The sequence below is a fragment of the Neopsephotus bourkii genome, unplaced genomic scaffold (genome assembly GCF_033783945.1).
Source record: "Neopsephotus bourkii isolate Nb327-2 ecotype Australia unplaced genomic scaffold, CSIRO-AGI_Nbou_v1 NB_369, whole genome shotgun sequence".
NCBI classification, from domain to species: Eukaryota; Metazoa; Chordata; class Aves; order Psittaciformes; family Psittacidae; genus Neopsephotus; species Neopsephotus bourkii.
In genome coordinates, this window is record NW_026900875.1 from 1,877,533 (window position 1) to 1,893,332 (window position 15,800).

Sequence of the window (15,800 nt, forward strand, 5' to 3'; positions counted from 1 at the left end):
TAAAAACAGTTTTAGTCAACCTTAATTTTCTGAAATTGGTAGCTTTAACAAAACCTATCTTTTTTGATTAAAATTGCCTGAGACATGTCCCTTTTAAAAAGCTCTTCATTTAGCTGTCACAATATACAGTCTTGTGTGGGATAGAGTTTGTTCATGCAAATTTAATTTCCAGTTAAAGTGGTACAAACACGAAGTGATTTCAGTAGATCTTTATGAATGCAGCAGTGCTGTTGCTTTCTCACCTCTGTCAATGTGGGGACCAGGCAGAGCCATTAAATTGCCAGCTGTGCCCTTCTGGGTATTGCAGATCATGAAGTTTTACCTGATTACCCAGAGAGACCAAATGCATCCAGCCTTGATCCACGGACATGAAGTGATGGAGAAATCTCGGAAGTTGGTTCTAGCATGTAATTACCTGCAGTATTACACATAAGTGTATATCTCTGCTATTTTAAAATAGAATTTCCCTGCCTTTGGCTTCCCAGCTGCTGCATGCTTTTTTATTTTGCTGGATTGGACAGTCTTGTGTTATTTGACGTTTTTATTCTGTGAAGCTGTTTAGTTATTGCTATCAAGCTACTCAATCTCCTTCATAAGTGAAACCAAGTGAGCTCTCTACATGTCTCCTGTCAGCTGTTTCTGCTTTTCTGTTTTAAAACTCTGCCTTCCATACTGGACACGGTATTTCGGTGTCAGACTCATCACAGTTGTTGAAAGGAGTAAAATCACCTTCAGCTCTGTGCTTTCCATGCTCCAGGATGGCACGGCACTGGGCAGGAGCTGGTGTTTGGTGTGGTTTTCCCATATAGAATATAAATCCAGGGTTGGGGGGCTGGGTATGACAGCTTACCCTCTGTGTAGGCGTGTATAATTCATGTCTTGTCAAACACTTCCTGTGCCGTTGGAGCCGTCCTCCTCTTCCCTTTTCCCTTATGCCAGAAAAGGAAAGAGGAAGATCATAATTTGGCCAGGATGTGGAGATGAAGGGGGTCTTTGGTCTTGGACATCACCATGAGATCTTTTAGGCGTGTAACATCCATGTTGTATGAGTCAGTGGGAAGGTCTTCCTTTAATACAGTGGACACTTAATGAGCTACTTAGTTTCTACATTGATTAAACTTCACAACTCTATTGGAGTAATTGGTTACTCTTCAGTTATGGTTCCCCTTGGGGGCAGATGATGAAATATCCAATATCTCCTCTTAGTTCTTGGTTTTCCTGCAAACAGCAATACTCTGTGGGGAACATCAGCTCTGCTTGATGGCTAATTAAACATTAATTTGTGACGATATTGGAGCAGATTTTAAGTTGGTGGGGAGTGGGCAAAAAAAGGGAAAACTTTTAACAGTCACCATAATTATCAATAACAACTCCTAATGTAGTTGCATTAATTAAAAGAAAAAGGATATATTCCCTGCTGCTGTAAAGTTAGTTAAAGTCAGTGAAAGTCATGCTGTGTCAGAAGGATTTAATGGCCAGCTGTTCCTGCCCCGTGAATAGAGAGGTAGTGTTGTCCTGTGGAAGGCATAAAAAAAATTGATATAATCCACTTTATATTGTATGTTCTGCTGATGAACAGGAATGTTTCACTAATTCATTTTAATTCCCAAAGATGAGTGATTGTAACTCCACCTGGAGAATATTAAACTGCATTAATGGAAAAATAAACTGGATTTATGCTCCCCCTTCTTTCCCCGTCTTCCCCATTCAGATTTCAGATAACTTTATGTGCCTTCTTAGTTTATTATTACACTTCTCATCTTGCTGCAGATTTTGCATCTGGTAGCACTTAACGCAGACAAGACTCCCAAAGCTTTTAATCAGACATGTTAAGTAAACTATCAGGACCATCAGGTCTGCTGCTCTAGCAGATGTCAACTCACAGGACTCCTTTTTTTTCATACCCTGACTGTTCCTTATCAAATCCATTCTTTTGCTTTCATGTGCTTGAGGATCATGATGCCTCTTCCGTGTGTACTAGCTGTTCCACACTGTGAAGATCCTCCAGTCAACTAAATGGCATTTGTCAGTTTGCTCATTTTCAACAGTTTCAAAAGCTCCACTTAGCCAACCTGGACTTCCCTCCAGGAGCAAAATGCAGCAGTCAGAAACACGAAAAAGATGCATGCAGGCTTGAATGTCCAAGGTAAATGTGTCAGTCTGTGATGTGGGGAGCAGGGACCTGGATAAAACACCATCCTGAGGTAGAGCAGATGGGGTTAAGGGGACCAGACAACACAAGGCCTCTGTGTTGGCATCTCCAGGGCACCTACAAGCACACCCCTGGGCTGAAAATTAATTAATGAGTGCATTAATTATTTGCTGCATCCTCTTCACTCCTGTCACATAATTGCCTGCTGTTGTCCTCAAGGGTAGCAATGGGACAGGGATTGTTGCAGATCTCCTTATGGACTATTGTTCATGTCCCATCACAGCCACCGAGCTCATCTGCTGCTGACCTTGTACCCAGTGCTTCAGCATAGCCTGCCCCAGGCCACAGAGCCTGTTGGCTAAACTTCTGTGATGCAGCTTCATTCTTCTTTTTGTTTGTGCTCACTCAGCAAATATTCAGGGACAAACCCTCTTCTGTGGTCTTGAGAAGACTGAAGAAACCATGGGTGTTTGGGCAAAAGCTTCTCTCCAGTGTTAGGGGCAGGAGATGTTCGGAAGGGAACACAGTCCTAGGCTCTGCCCTGGCATTATCGCTGCCCATCTACACTGGTGGCATTCAGCCACCTGAACAGAGCCAAGGTGCTGGTTTTGGGATTGGGGCCCCTCTCTGGATGTGCAGAGGGCAGTGGCTTATTAAATAGAGATGGAACAGGGGCCACTGTTCCACAGGCCAGTGGTCAGCATGGCTATGGCTTGGATCCAAGCCTCTAATTATGTGAAATTGGGGCCATCCTGCAGTGAAATTGCAGCTGGAGCTTGGATGGCTTGGACAGCAGTTTGTTGTCTTCTGGCATGTTTTGTCAGGGCTGTGACAGCAAATACGAAGAATGAAATGTCCATTAAGGAGCTGAGTTGGTCTGGTGGATTGCTGTCTTCATCTGGTGGCCAGAAGGAGCTTGGTTGTGTCTCTGAGTTGCAGCACTTCACTCTTAACCCTTCTACCTGCTTCCTCTTCCTGGGGCTGGTAACCAATTGACAGTGAGCTCCTGGGGATGAGGATCTTTCCAAACCACTGTATGTGAGGAGTGCCTGTCACACTGATCTCTAGGGAAATATAAATCCTTATTGTTATACAGATTCATAACTACAACAAAGTCTTTGCTGTCTTTCGTATGTGTCCCAGGAGGCTGAGTGCAATTCAATGTAATTTCTGTTGTCTCAGCTAGAAGGAGGAAGAAGTGGGTTTCCAGTGTTGGTCCAAGCTCTGGCATTAAGGCAACTTGCAGTTATTAACCTGGATAGACTGACATGTACCCACCAGCAGAAGGGACTCCTGACTGGTGCCAGCTGGCAGTTAGAAAGCACAAGCAGAGGCTTCATGTAAATGTTTATGGAAAGCCAAATCAGATCACAAATGGTCAGGAGTGAGCGTCCAGAGGAAAATGTAAAAGGAGAAACACAGAACATTTTTTATTTATTAAGTATCTTGGTGGAGTTTTATTCCACATGTTTCTCCAGATGCTTTTGAAATCCATGTGAATTCATAGCAACCACAGTGTTGTGTAGCAGAAGTAGCTCTGCAGCTTTAGTACCATGTTGTGTGATGAAAAACACACCCTTTTTTATTGTTCTGAGACTGATGCCTTCTAGTTGCATGCTTTCTTCTTGCTATGTGTTTTCTCTGTTGTTGGTTGTTTGGGTCCTTTTTTTTGGGGGGGTGGCCGGGTATTTTTATTATTTGTCCTTTTTATAAACCTCTTATGCCACAGTGAGTTTATAAATTGGTTATTAAGGTTTTGCAAGATGTCTCCTAGCAGTGCTTAGCAAATAACTTTTCTTCATCTGCTTGTTCATCTGCCTCAGCTGTAAGCCCATGCAGGTCTTTGCAACACCAGTTGCTTCAGAGATAAGATCAGTCAATCTTTAGGATACCCAGTGCTATTTTCATTTTCCATGAGTGGAGAAAATGAATATGGGACTGTGGCTACCCCAGACCTATGGCATGGGTCTGTGACCAGGTTGAGCTTGGACCTCAGAAGCACAGTCCCCTTTACCCTGCTGTGTTTCTTGTGGTTTGAAGTGGCACAGCTGCTGGCGTGAGTTTTTCTGAGAGAATGTATGTGACACATTTATTGGCCCTTTTGGGAGCAGTAAGGTAGGCTGGTGTTTAGTAGATGATTGCCTTCCACCCGATTTAAGTCCTGTTCCAGGTAGGCTCACCTGCTTCCTTACTGGGAGATCCTCAAAAGTGGCCAGAGTTGTAGAAATGTTGCTCAGTTAAATGACAGTGGTGTTTCAGAGACACCAAATGATGCCTTTGAACACTTAAAACTTTTGAAGTGTTTTCCTTTGGTCCTTTTAATATTCAGCAACACAAACCAGGTAAAACGGTTCCGTGCCTGAAAACAGGAAAGGGCAGGGGAAAAAAATAAATCAAAACCTAACTTCCCTTTGGCTTTTATCCTTGATGTCATCAAAAGACTGAAAAGGATATTTCAGGCCTGGCTTCAGCCTGATGGAACAGCAGGGAAGTTCTTTTCTATTAGATCCTTGATACAATCACGTCTGGTGAAATCACTGTGGTTACATCTGCTGAAATCTTCCATCATTTCGGATTTGTTTCAAAAGACTCAATCTTTCTGCTTTTAAAGGGCACAGCTAGTTTTCCAGTCCCTCCTTGGTGCCTGGAACAGTGGTTAGGCATCAGTCAACCTTAGACCCCCCTTGCCCTGAATGCTTCAGTCAGCTCTTGCCTCCATGTGCATGCTTGGTGGGGTAGCCTCTTGGGACTGTTTTAATTTACATTAGGGAATTTGAAAGAAAATGTTTGCACTTGTCTTTAGGCTCAGGGGAGAAATAGACAGAGCAGCTCATCTTCAGGGTGCCTCATTTACCTGATAGAGGATGCATCTTTTTGCCACTGTAGTGCTTTTTGGGGCTTTAGACAGCTTTTGTGACCCTGGAGATAATTCATTGGGAAATCTACAGGAAGAGAGATGGGGTGGCGAAGGTGTGTGTCCCAGAAGGATCTTGCCTCTGGCAGTGGTGTTGTTGGAAAAATCAAACATCTTTCCCTCCTCTCCCCAGCCCACCCCTAGCTAAAACAGAAAATAAGAGCCCCATCCTTCTTTGGCTGTGGCTCTGTCTAAGCCCAGCACTTGAGGCCATGCAGTAGAAAGAGATGCTAACTCACTGTTTGGAGAGCTGTTTCATTTGCTCTTCCTACCTCCTCAGTGCCTACTCAAGGATTTCGACAGCCTGCAGAGCATGGCAGGTGGCTGTTGTGGGTGCAACCTTGTCTGTAGTTCACTGAAATTTACTGGAGGAAAAGAAAATAAATTCTTTCAAGGCAAAAGTCCTTACTTGCTATATACGTGTTCACAACCCCTGATTTGCCTAAATTTCCTCTTCCTTGCTTCTGTTACTTTCACCCTTCCTTTCCATGACTGTCTTTGCTGCAAAGGGCTTTTCTGCTTGCTGCTGGGGTGTATAAATGCAGACAGTGTTGACCTGTCACAGCCCATAGAGAGCTCCCCAAACACCTCAGGCTCCTAGTGAAAACAATGTACCAGGAGCAGTAGGCACTGGAGGCCCCCAGCCCATTTGTTTTGAGTGATTAGCTATGACCTTTCTTAATATCCATGGTGTTCATCTCCATTCTTCCACTTGTGAGTTAGGAGGTTATCAGTGACTTGTGATAGCAGGATGCAGAGAGCAAGCTGATGCTACAAGGAAGGTTGTGTGTCTAGCTGTAGCTCTGCTGTCTTGAATGTGTCTGTACATACATAACAGCACTGCATTTCCCAGTAACGACAGCTCATGTTCCTGGATCTGTCAGAGGATGAGCTGGCCACAATGCTAATGAAATGCGCTCAACTCAACCTACTTTAGAGAAGACTTGAGCAAGGCTAAGGTGGATGGGGAGAAGGTGGATTTTGGTGCTGAAAAGGTGCAGTGTAGTGAGCAAAGTCCTGATTCTCTGAAAGCACTCAGGGGTTTGGTCATTGTCTTGTGTTAGCAGAAAATATACGCTGGGACTCTGGAGTTACTTTTACTCTGCTGACCATGTAAGTCATGCAGTTGCTGCTGAAAAGCCACCCTTCATCTTCTCCTGGCACAGCAACATCATGGGTATCAATTCTATTTCCTGTAGAGGCTCAGAGGCCAGCCTGGCAGCCCACCTCGCATCTCTCATCCCAGAGGCTAATGACTGTCCCAAGCTGCAGCACTGCATGGCAACAAACAGGGAATGGAGAGAGGGGAAAATGGAGGATAAAAGAAAAGCAGCTGGGTGTGAGTAGGGAAAGGAATTTGGAGCAGGAGCTAGGAAGGACATCTGCGAGACAGATTCTTCTCTTTGAGCACATTGCAAGGAGCTGTCTTAGGCAAAAGAGAAGCATTCTTATTTCCTTGCTGTGACCTGCAAAATGTGATAAGAGTAGGTGATCTAGGTTGTCAAAAAAGGTGTCAATCTAGGGAAATTATTGTGCTTTTCATGTCTTCTAGCTTGGTGAGTAATCTTACTTCCTTTCTTAGTCCAGTGAGGCAAACTTTGAGGCCATGCATTGCTGTCTACACTGCATATTCTGTAATGATGCCCCTTGAGGTTTTGTGGGGGGACCTGTGGCACTGGCTAGTGTTGGGTGGCAGGATTAGCAAAATTAAAGCCAGTTTTTATCAGAACAGAGTGGATTGACAGGGCTCAGGAGTGGATTACCATCACAGCTGCTCTGACTGCACACCAGGAATTCAGGAGTGGGCAAACAAGCCAAACAGTGAAGCTCTCTGCTGTTTTTCTGTCTTTTGCCTCACAGCAGGAACTGAGCCAAGGGATAGGAGTGTAGGCATTGCAGAAGTTCACGTGAGTGGATAGTCTCTGGCATGTATAATTTGTTGGACTGGGCTGGCTTGTTTGCTTTTTGTTGAACTTGCGTTGGCCAGACTAAGGATAGCATCCTTTTTCTTTTTAAACCAGTTTTTTCCATATTCTGCTCGCTGAAAGGGCGAGAGCACAAGCAACATGTCTGCAACAATGCCATAAATCCAGACAGAAATAGAATTAGGAGTTCTTTCTGGTTCCGATGTTTGTATCTGTGAGGTCATGAGCTTAACCAGTCTGGGTTCCTCAGAGCAGAGCCATGCCTGTGCGAACCTGTTGTGCTTTGGGACGTGGTGCTTGAGGTTTGTTCCAGAGCAATATCATAAAACTTTTATAGCAACATCATGATGAAGAGCATGAGAAGAGAAGCAGCTTAATCCTCTTGCTAAAGTTAGCTTTGCAAATTTTTCTCTTGTTTCTATGTGCAGCAAATTCCTTGGTTGGATCTGGAGCAATGTGGGGAGAAAAAGATTTGTGGAGATGAGGAAGAGAGAGCAATCAGAAACCTGTGTTTTTGAGGATTGCCTTTTATTAAATGTACCTAAAGTCCAGTCAAAAAAGCCCTTACACACATTAGTAGTGTTATTCGTTGGGACTGTCATACTGCCTTGTGCTCCAGCATTTGTAGAACTGGACTCTTAATCTATGTTGATTATGTTTTAGTTGAATAACTAAATCTTTTACAGAATGCAGAAGCAATAGAGATGTTTCCATGCTATTTTATTTTATTTTTCCAGGTTTCCAAAGGACATTTAACTTTTACAATCTTACAACTTGTTCTGCAGCATTTGCTAGTCAGCTGTTGCATAATTGTTCTGGGGACTGAGAACCAGGGAATAATATGGCCCAGAAAGGCTAAGAGGCAGAAATGAAATTGGCTGATCTACTCACCTGCCACTATCCCTCCTCTCCAGGATCAGAATACTGAACAGGCCATGTGTGGACTCTAGTGGGCCTGCCTTTGACTTGATGTATCACCTCAAATGTTGGGGCCTTGGGTGCCCTTTGCATCTCCCGCCCTTCTCCACACTGGCTTTTGGCTGCTTGTCTTAAAAATTCTCTGAAGTGGAGCAATCTTAGGTTTTGTGTCCTGGAAGCCTGTGGCTGCCATGTAATTATAGGCCAGAAACTGGAAGGTGAAGAAGAACCAAGCAAGAGCCATGAACTGCACTAATAGTGGAAAGGAAATTGTAATTTTGCAGATTAAAAAATCCAGGTGGCTACAGCTAGCCAGGAATAATGATCTGAATAATTCCTGTGAAAAGTATTTGAGCAACAGCTTGGATGGAAAAACTTTGGCTCTATAATAAAAATAGGCAAGAAGAGTTGAGTTTGTAAGTAGTTTCTAACCTGACTCTCAGCCTTTCAAGTGACATGTTCTTGCATAAAGCACATTGGAGCTTCCACTTTCTTGTTAGTCAAGACAAATTTATTGTAATGCAATAAGATTTAATAATCATTAGGAACTAATGAGTGCCTCAGCACGTATAAGCTTGGCAGATCAGAGCCTGCCTGCTTTGCATAGTCTGCCTCTCTTTGACCAGCCTGCCATTTATGTGTTGGATTGATGACTGGGGAGTTCTGTAAAACAGGTAATGATTGAATGCTTCTGAAATGAAATTTAAATAAAAACTGTGTGTGAGCTAGTGAGACAAAGGAGAAGGTAAAATTTTGGCTTGGAAAATTGAAGTAACTTGGTGAGAGTGAAGGGAAACAGAGCTGGATTGTCTGTGCAGAGGTGCTATTATGGTCTGAACAGGCTTTCCAGCTGAAGTTAGGTGAGTTGTTAGGTAAATCTTTGGTGGTTTTGTTATTGTAGTAGTCAAGCTGTGAATGAGATCTTCTGCACTAAACTCTGTAGTTGCATGTACACCAGAGAGACTCTGGGGAATTTGCAGGTAAATCAGAAATGGAAGGACAAAAGAAAAATTACTCGGGATTAGGAAAGACTTTCAGTGTGTAGGTTTCATTTGTCTCAAGAGATTTGGTTTCCCTTCCAAGAGCATCCCTATCTTGAGCACAAGTGAGGCTGTGCTGTTTTGAAAACAGAGGGAAAGAAGATGTTTTGAATCAGAAAGGGTCCTGCCTGTATGTTCATACTTGTTCTGGGCATGGGCTTTCCTGTCTAATAGCCTTTTTCACAAGGACCTTATTTATGTTACTTTGTGATTGCTTATCACAAATCATGCCACTCACCTTGAATCTGCTAGGAATGAATTGAACTTTTTCAGTCTGCCTTGGAGGAGCTCATTTTTTAGATGAAACTTGTGAAGAAATTTTGAATCATACAGGTACAGCCACCACAAACTGATATGAAATAATAATAGGTGCAGTTGGCCAGGTGCTGGCCACTGTGGCTTGCAGCTCTGCTGTGTTTGCTTTGCCTTGGATGGCAACATGGCATCTTTGGCTGCCCAGCCAGACATCTTTCTAAAATACGTCTTCTCTATCTGTGGGAGTGGAAACTGTCCTGCCTCTTCACCTTGGCAGCAGATTGCACACTGGGTTGCATAATTCTGGAAGTCAATTTAACACAATAGGACCGTTGTGGGAACAACATTAAGAAAAAAACCAAAGTAGCCTAAATCCTTGTTAGATTGAGGCTAGCTGCTGGTTCTGGGGGACAGCTACAGCATTTCAGCATGTTTCTCCCTGCAACCCAAGAGTTTTTACTGCTGGGCATGGTAGAAGCTCTATTAGGACAATATGAAACCAAGTGGCAGGCCAAGTGGTTTAAATAACTGGAACTCTCCTTTCTTCTTTCAGGTGAATCCTGGTGGCAAGACACTTGAGGAGAGGCGGTCCAGTTTAGATGCAGAAATCGACTCTCTAACGAGCATCCTGGCTGACCTAGAGAGCAGCTCTCCTTACAAACCTCGGACTCAACAGGTTAGTGGCATATTGCGTAAACAGAGAGTGGGAAAGTGGCCAGCATTGACTGCTGGAGTCAATTTGTTAACCACTTGGTATTTGTTGCAAACAGGCATGCCAGTTCCTAGTGATAGCATCCAGATGTGGCTGTCAATGGAGAGAAGGGCGCAGTCACTCTGAAGGGGGCACTGGCTCAAAAGCTGCCGTACCTCTGAACGAAGGGCCTCTGATCCTGATTGCTAGATTGCCATGGAGATTGTTAGGAAAATACTTGCAAAAAATCATATTTAATTTGCCTTGACTTTCCACCAACAATAGCTTGTGAATTAAAACCTGCTCAGTTCACAAGTACTGTTAGGCTTTTTTCCCTTGTTGTTTTTCTGTTTTGTTAACTTTTAATGTATCACACTGACAGAAAGACCCAGATATCCATGTCTCAAGTTGTTTTCTTCTGTCTTTGTCATCTAATCAGTGGCGATGAAGTGTCTTGGATCGTAGCTCAGCTGTCAGGGTGGCTGTAGCCCAGCAAGGCAGACTGGAATTTGCACTTACTCTGCTGTGTCTAGACAAGGACTGCAGGGGTGACAGCAGCTCAGCTAGTTTTTGTCACTTGTCTAGGTAGTGCTTAAGTGGAGCTATTTAAGTTCTGGTGAGATGTGATCTATTTATCAGAGGAAGTATGACACCCCAGTGGCACTTTATAAAGGGCAATTCTTGAGATCTTGTAAAATCATCCCAGACGTACTTGTGCCCAGTTGTACTCTGCCTTTGCTTCCTAATCTCAGGACTGGCCTAATTTCTTACTTGTATATGGGTCTGTAGGTATGTGTGCAGCTATACGTATGTCATGTTGTCTTACCAATGTCAGCCCTGAATAAAACCTCAGAAATCAAAAGTATCAAAGTGGTAGCTGAGTGATGTGGTCACACCCATTACCAAAACAGGCCTTCTCTTTGGTTAGTGGGTTTTTTGGTTCTTTTCATTGTTGCATTTCTTTTAAGCACTTGAGAACCAGTACCTTTGCAGCAGAACTAAAGTAGCTTTTAGTTTGTTTAGATTTGCCCTGTTTAAGCCTGTGAGCTTAGCAAAAGCAGAGTTAAAACATACTTGCGCACTTTTGAAAGCATCCATCTGCACACAGAGGCTCTGGCATGGTGGCCTGTGTGGTTTCCAGCCCTTCTGCAGGGATCTCCTGATAAACTCTTCTTTTATTCCCGCAGCATGTGCACAGCTCTTGCATAAACTTACAGACTTGTCCTTGAAGAACAGTCTGATCTGGGTCAGCCAGTCAAAAAGAGCAACAGCATAAACCAGATACAATTTAGTCCTTTTCCCAGTGGGTTTTTGTTGTTGTGATAAATGAGACAGTTGTAACAGTGAAAGTGCTCAGGCACAATGTCAAATAACCCATGTTCATTTTGTTTGCGTGGGCCAGACACGTAAGAATGCATACTGTTACTGAGAATGGCTTTATAGTGTCAAAACATTGGATGAAATTTTTACTGCCATTTTCCTTGGCAATGCCAGAGGTCAGCTCCAGCATATAACTTCTGTAACCTTCTGTAACCACTTTGCTGAGCGTTTGCAGTTTGAGGACAGTACTGCTGACTGTCTCCTGATGCTTCTTTTCAGATCAGATATTCTGTGAATAGTTTTTTTTTTTTTAACTTTTATTTTGTTCCTATAACATTTAAAAAAAACATCACAGTGTTCAAATAGAAAGTTCTGCAGGTGTGCTTCATTTTCTGGAGGATTGGAAGGCATAGACCAAGTTTTGGACTTGATCTGACTGCTTAAGTTCATCAGCATTCAAGATGATGTGTGCTGCTCAGTGCACATGCTTGTTCCCATGGCTTCTTGCCCACAGTTCAGGTGGGGGCACTGAGGACTTGTCCTCCTACCCAGGAGTGATGCTGCTGCTCCTTGGTGCATCACAATCACTGTGTGTGATCCAGCAGGCAGAAGAAGCTGAATTTCATTTCTGAGATCTTCTACTAAAATCCCTACTTTCTTTGTTCAGTTTATCAGACTTTTCAGGATTTATGGGTTAATGTAATGATGTTCTGTGAAAAGTACAGCTACAGCAACTTCTAAGTATAGTTGTTAGAGAAAGAAAACGCTGGAGTTGAATGTATCATCTGCTGTAATTAAAGACTACTCAAGTCCTTGAAAGGTGGAACTAGAATGTAAAGCTTTGATATTTTCCTTTGTTTGATATGTACTAAGTATTAAAACTGGTGAGTCATTTGATAGTCTTATAGTAGGATAATAGATTAGGCTGCAAATTGTGAGGTACTTACTCAGAACATCAGCACCTTTATTGGATTACACCTTAGATGACCTTCCCAAATTTATCAGGATAATGGCTGCAGATAGGAAAATAGAGTTACGACTTGTTTTCAGAGAAGATGTTTCCAGTTGTGCTTATGCAGTTAAAGCATTATAATAATTTTATAGGTATACCTTGCCCTTAGGGGTACTCCTATTCTGCAATAAGAAAAAAAATTGTTAGGTTTCTTTTTTGTATATTATCTTCAGGATAGTTTTAAAGCAACAAAAACTAAACTGTAACATAGTCCTCTTTTACTAGAGTAGGAGTGATAGCAGGATAATGGCAGGCAGTTTATCTAACATACCCTACACACTGGCATAAATTCTCAGAGAAGGAAGCTCTTTTGATCCTTGGTATGAGCTCAGGATTGCAATGAGACACAGAGATTTGTACCCTCTGCAGAAGGTTTGAAAAGAATACTTCTCAGAATGGGTGTGCCAGTGTCAGCCCCAGACAATTCCCCTTGGCCAGCAGACCTGCTGTTGAGGACATGGATGAGTATGAACCTCTGCACCATCCATGCATTGCTTACCTGGGCATCACTCTGGTAATATTTTTTTCTGTGCCAGGCAGGTGACAAGGACATTGTAATGAAGTAAAAATGACCGCCATTAATAGAGGGAAGGGAGAGGGGGTTTTGACACCTGTGGTCAGCAGCACCCTCCTTTCACTCAGTGGTTCTGCCTAATTCAAGTCATCTGAGCTGAAAAATGAAGGTAGAGATAGCATCAAAGTCCTGCTGGCTGCTTCCCCTGGCCTGGGCAGAAGTGGTAGGAAGTTGTCCTGCAGAGCTGTTTCCCTCTCCTCTGAAGTGATGAGTTTGAAAAGGATTTTTGCAACAGAGATCCTTTATGGAGCAGAACAGATCTTTCCTCCTCATAGTGGCAGGGTTGGTGGGAGGAGGTCCTTCTGGGAATGTGGTACCTCAATGTGAGTCAACCCCAATGTTGCTGAACCTCTAAGTGAAAATTCTTTCAGGCTTTGTTCCTGGTTAGTTCTTGTCTCTGTTTGGGGGCAGTTGTTGAGAGTACCCTGAGCAGACATTTTCTAGGCATTGGTAGTTTACTTCATTTTCACTATCAGCAACATGTGGGTCAGAAGCGGCTTTCGATCACTATCACCTCGGCCCTGGGCTGAGCCCACAACTTGCAAGTGAAAGTCTCTGACTAAATCGTAGGAGAAGTCACAAGTGATTAAAATGCTAGGTGTTTTTCTTTCAAAATTGCACCGATCAAAAAGAGCAGAAAATTACAAAACTAAATCATCTTTTACTGCAGCACAACAGCATCTAAGGGTGCTTTCTGTCATGTGAGGTGATGTAGGGGAGACTAAATTAAAGAAATTCAGCAGTAGCTGAAGTTTTATAAAGTACCAAACATTACCTGATCTTGAACTCATTGGAAAGTTCAGAGGCAGGGAACCCACTATGCCTTTCACTGATAAAAGGAGATTGTATAGACAAGGCATTTAGGTGAATAATTTCCATGGATAGGAGCAGGGTGAACTCTGACTAGGGGAGCTGGTGAATGCTGTGGTCATCTGGCTCCTGTATTAAAGGGTATTTTCCTAAATTTGTACCCATTCTGCTTAAATCCTTGCTTAAGAGATGTGTGCAGCAAGGCCTTAAGCCCATGAGAGAAATGTTTGCACTTTTTTGAAAAACAAGAAAATTTTGTGACTCTGAAGAGGGTGCTTCCAGCAGAGGCTGTGAAAATGAAATACTGGAAATAGCAGCATACAAAAACTTAGGGTTATTTTTTCACTGCAGATTGTCTGTTCGGTAAAATAGGACTTTGTGGGAGGTGTACCAGGTGTACCAGCACTTTGTGGGAGGTGTACAAGATACACCTGGTCCAAGGGTAATTGGTCTTTTTTTAAAAGCAAATAGTGGGTGGCCCAAATTTATGGAGTATTTAAGAAGCAAAAAGCCCATGATTTGATGGTCAAGATCAAATCTGCTTGGGTACAGCTCTCAGAGGCAGCTTGATCCAGAGGGGACTGGCTGGGCTGGGCTGGGCTGGGCTGGCACACGGGAGACCTGTTTCATTCCCAGCTACCACCACTCTGCTAAAATGACCTTGGATGTAGCATTTCTACTCTGCTTCCTCTCAAAATCTCTTCCGTCCTTGTAGCTTGGCAACCTCTTCAGTGTCATTTGCCACTTACTACCCATGTACGGCATCTAGGAACTTGGAATCTTGGTCTGGATTGAAGGCCTTTAGGTAACGTGGTTGTACAAATAATGAAAAAGAGTAATTTTATCTAACAGGTGGGGAAACTGAAGGCAAAGTTAGGTGAGGTATCTAGGGATTCTCACCTATGTCCCTGCCTCTGTACCATTACACCCAGTACTAGACATCTGCTAGTACGCAACACTCTCAGCCTAAGTCAGCAATATTTTCAAGGAAAAGAAGCTCATTCTCAATGTGAGCTGCAGAACAATAAAGGAGTAAAGAAAATTAAATTTAAAAGAGTGATACATTTTCATTAAATTCCAAACATACTGGGAAATAATGTCTTCTAATGACTGGAATTTAAAAAGGATTTAAATGTTTGACAGTGTTGGTTGTTATTCCATCACTTCTTTTGACAACCATTTGAGGATAACAAAAGCAGTGAAAAGGCAATGGACAAATTTTCTTGTAAAGTGATGGGACAGGATTGAACAGTTTCAGCTGTGGGATGGCAAACAAGAAACAAGGCAAAATATTGAGTGCTGAAGACCCCTAGGGGTGCTCTTCCATGTGTATTTCTAATTATAGTGCCCCACTTATAGGTGCACCAAGAATGCATGGCTAAGAGTTCAGGTGTTTTATCTTTGTTTACACATAGCTGTATCTCCAACCACGAGTAAGGCCTCCTGCTCACCATTCCTCTAACACTGAAAAAGAGCTTTATGATTGCTTTTGGTCTGGGCTGTGGAACTGACATATGGGCTCTGCGAAAAGCAGACTGCTGAATCTGTGTTCAAAACAATCCATGCAAATTTGCCAGTCCAGGCTCAGAGTATGGTTTCCTTGTTCCTTTTATTCCTGAGCCTGGTTTATTAGGTTGGTATGCACCAAAAGAATTTTTCAAGCACAGTCTGTGGAGTATTTGCTAGCATCCTGTTTCTTTATCAGGAATGTTTCTCTTTCTTTTAAGAAAGAATGTTTAGGGGTACAAGCAAATTAAGATCAGTGGGTTCTGAATTAATTCCTCACTCCTGTAGTGTTTAAGAGTTTGTGGTTCCTTAGTTATGGGACTCAGTGGAATTTGACTGTTTCAGGTGTTCAGAATGGTGCTGAGTCTTTTTTAATTAAATTTGGGCTGAAATTGATAGCTTAGCTTCTGCTGTCTTCAGAGATGATATTTGAAGTCAATAAAAATGCCCAGGCCTCTTTCTGATGATCTGAGCACATTTAATCTGTGGAAGTCTGTGCAGCTTTGCCAAAGAGGCTTCTGAGTCCAGCAGCACAGCATGGTAGCCAGGCAGCACTTTCCCAGTGGCAAGGGGCTCTCTGTATTTGTTCACTTGATGTCTTAGCATTTTGGGTTTTGTGGACTTTTTAATTTATTTAGTTGTGGGGCAGAAAGGCTCACTGAGAGTAAGCCTATCTGCTGAAA

At 42.9% G+C, this 15,800-nt stretch overlaps 1 protein-coding gene across 6 annotated transcripts in view; it reads left to right on the forward strand.

The window, feature by feature from the left end:
- LOC133209908 (lipoma-preferred partner homolog) overlaps window positions 1-15,800 on the forward strand; it is a 313,797-nt gene that overhangs the window by 142,491 nt on the left and 155,506 nt on the right. For all 6 annotated transcript variants that reach the window (XM_061348850.1, XM_061348844.1, XM_061348846.1 and 3 more), the window contains one exon: window positions 9,758-9,880. In XM_061348850.1, the coding sequence (XP_061204834.1) occupies window positions 9,758-9,880 (123 nt within the window). The remainder of the gene's footprint in view (window positions 1-9,757; window positions 9,881-15,800) is intronic.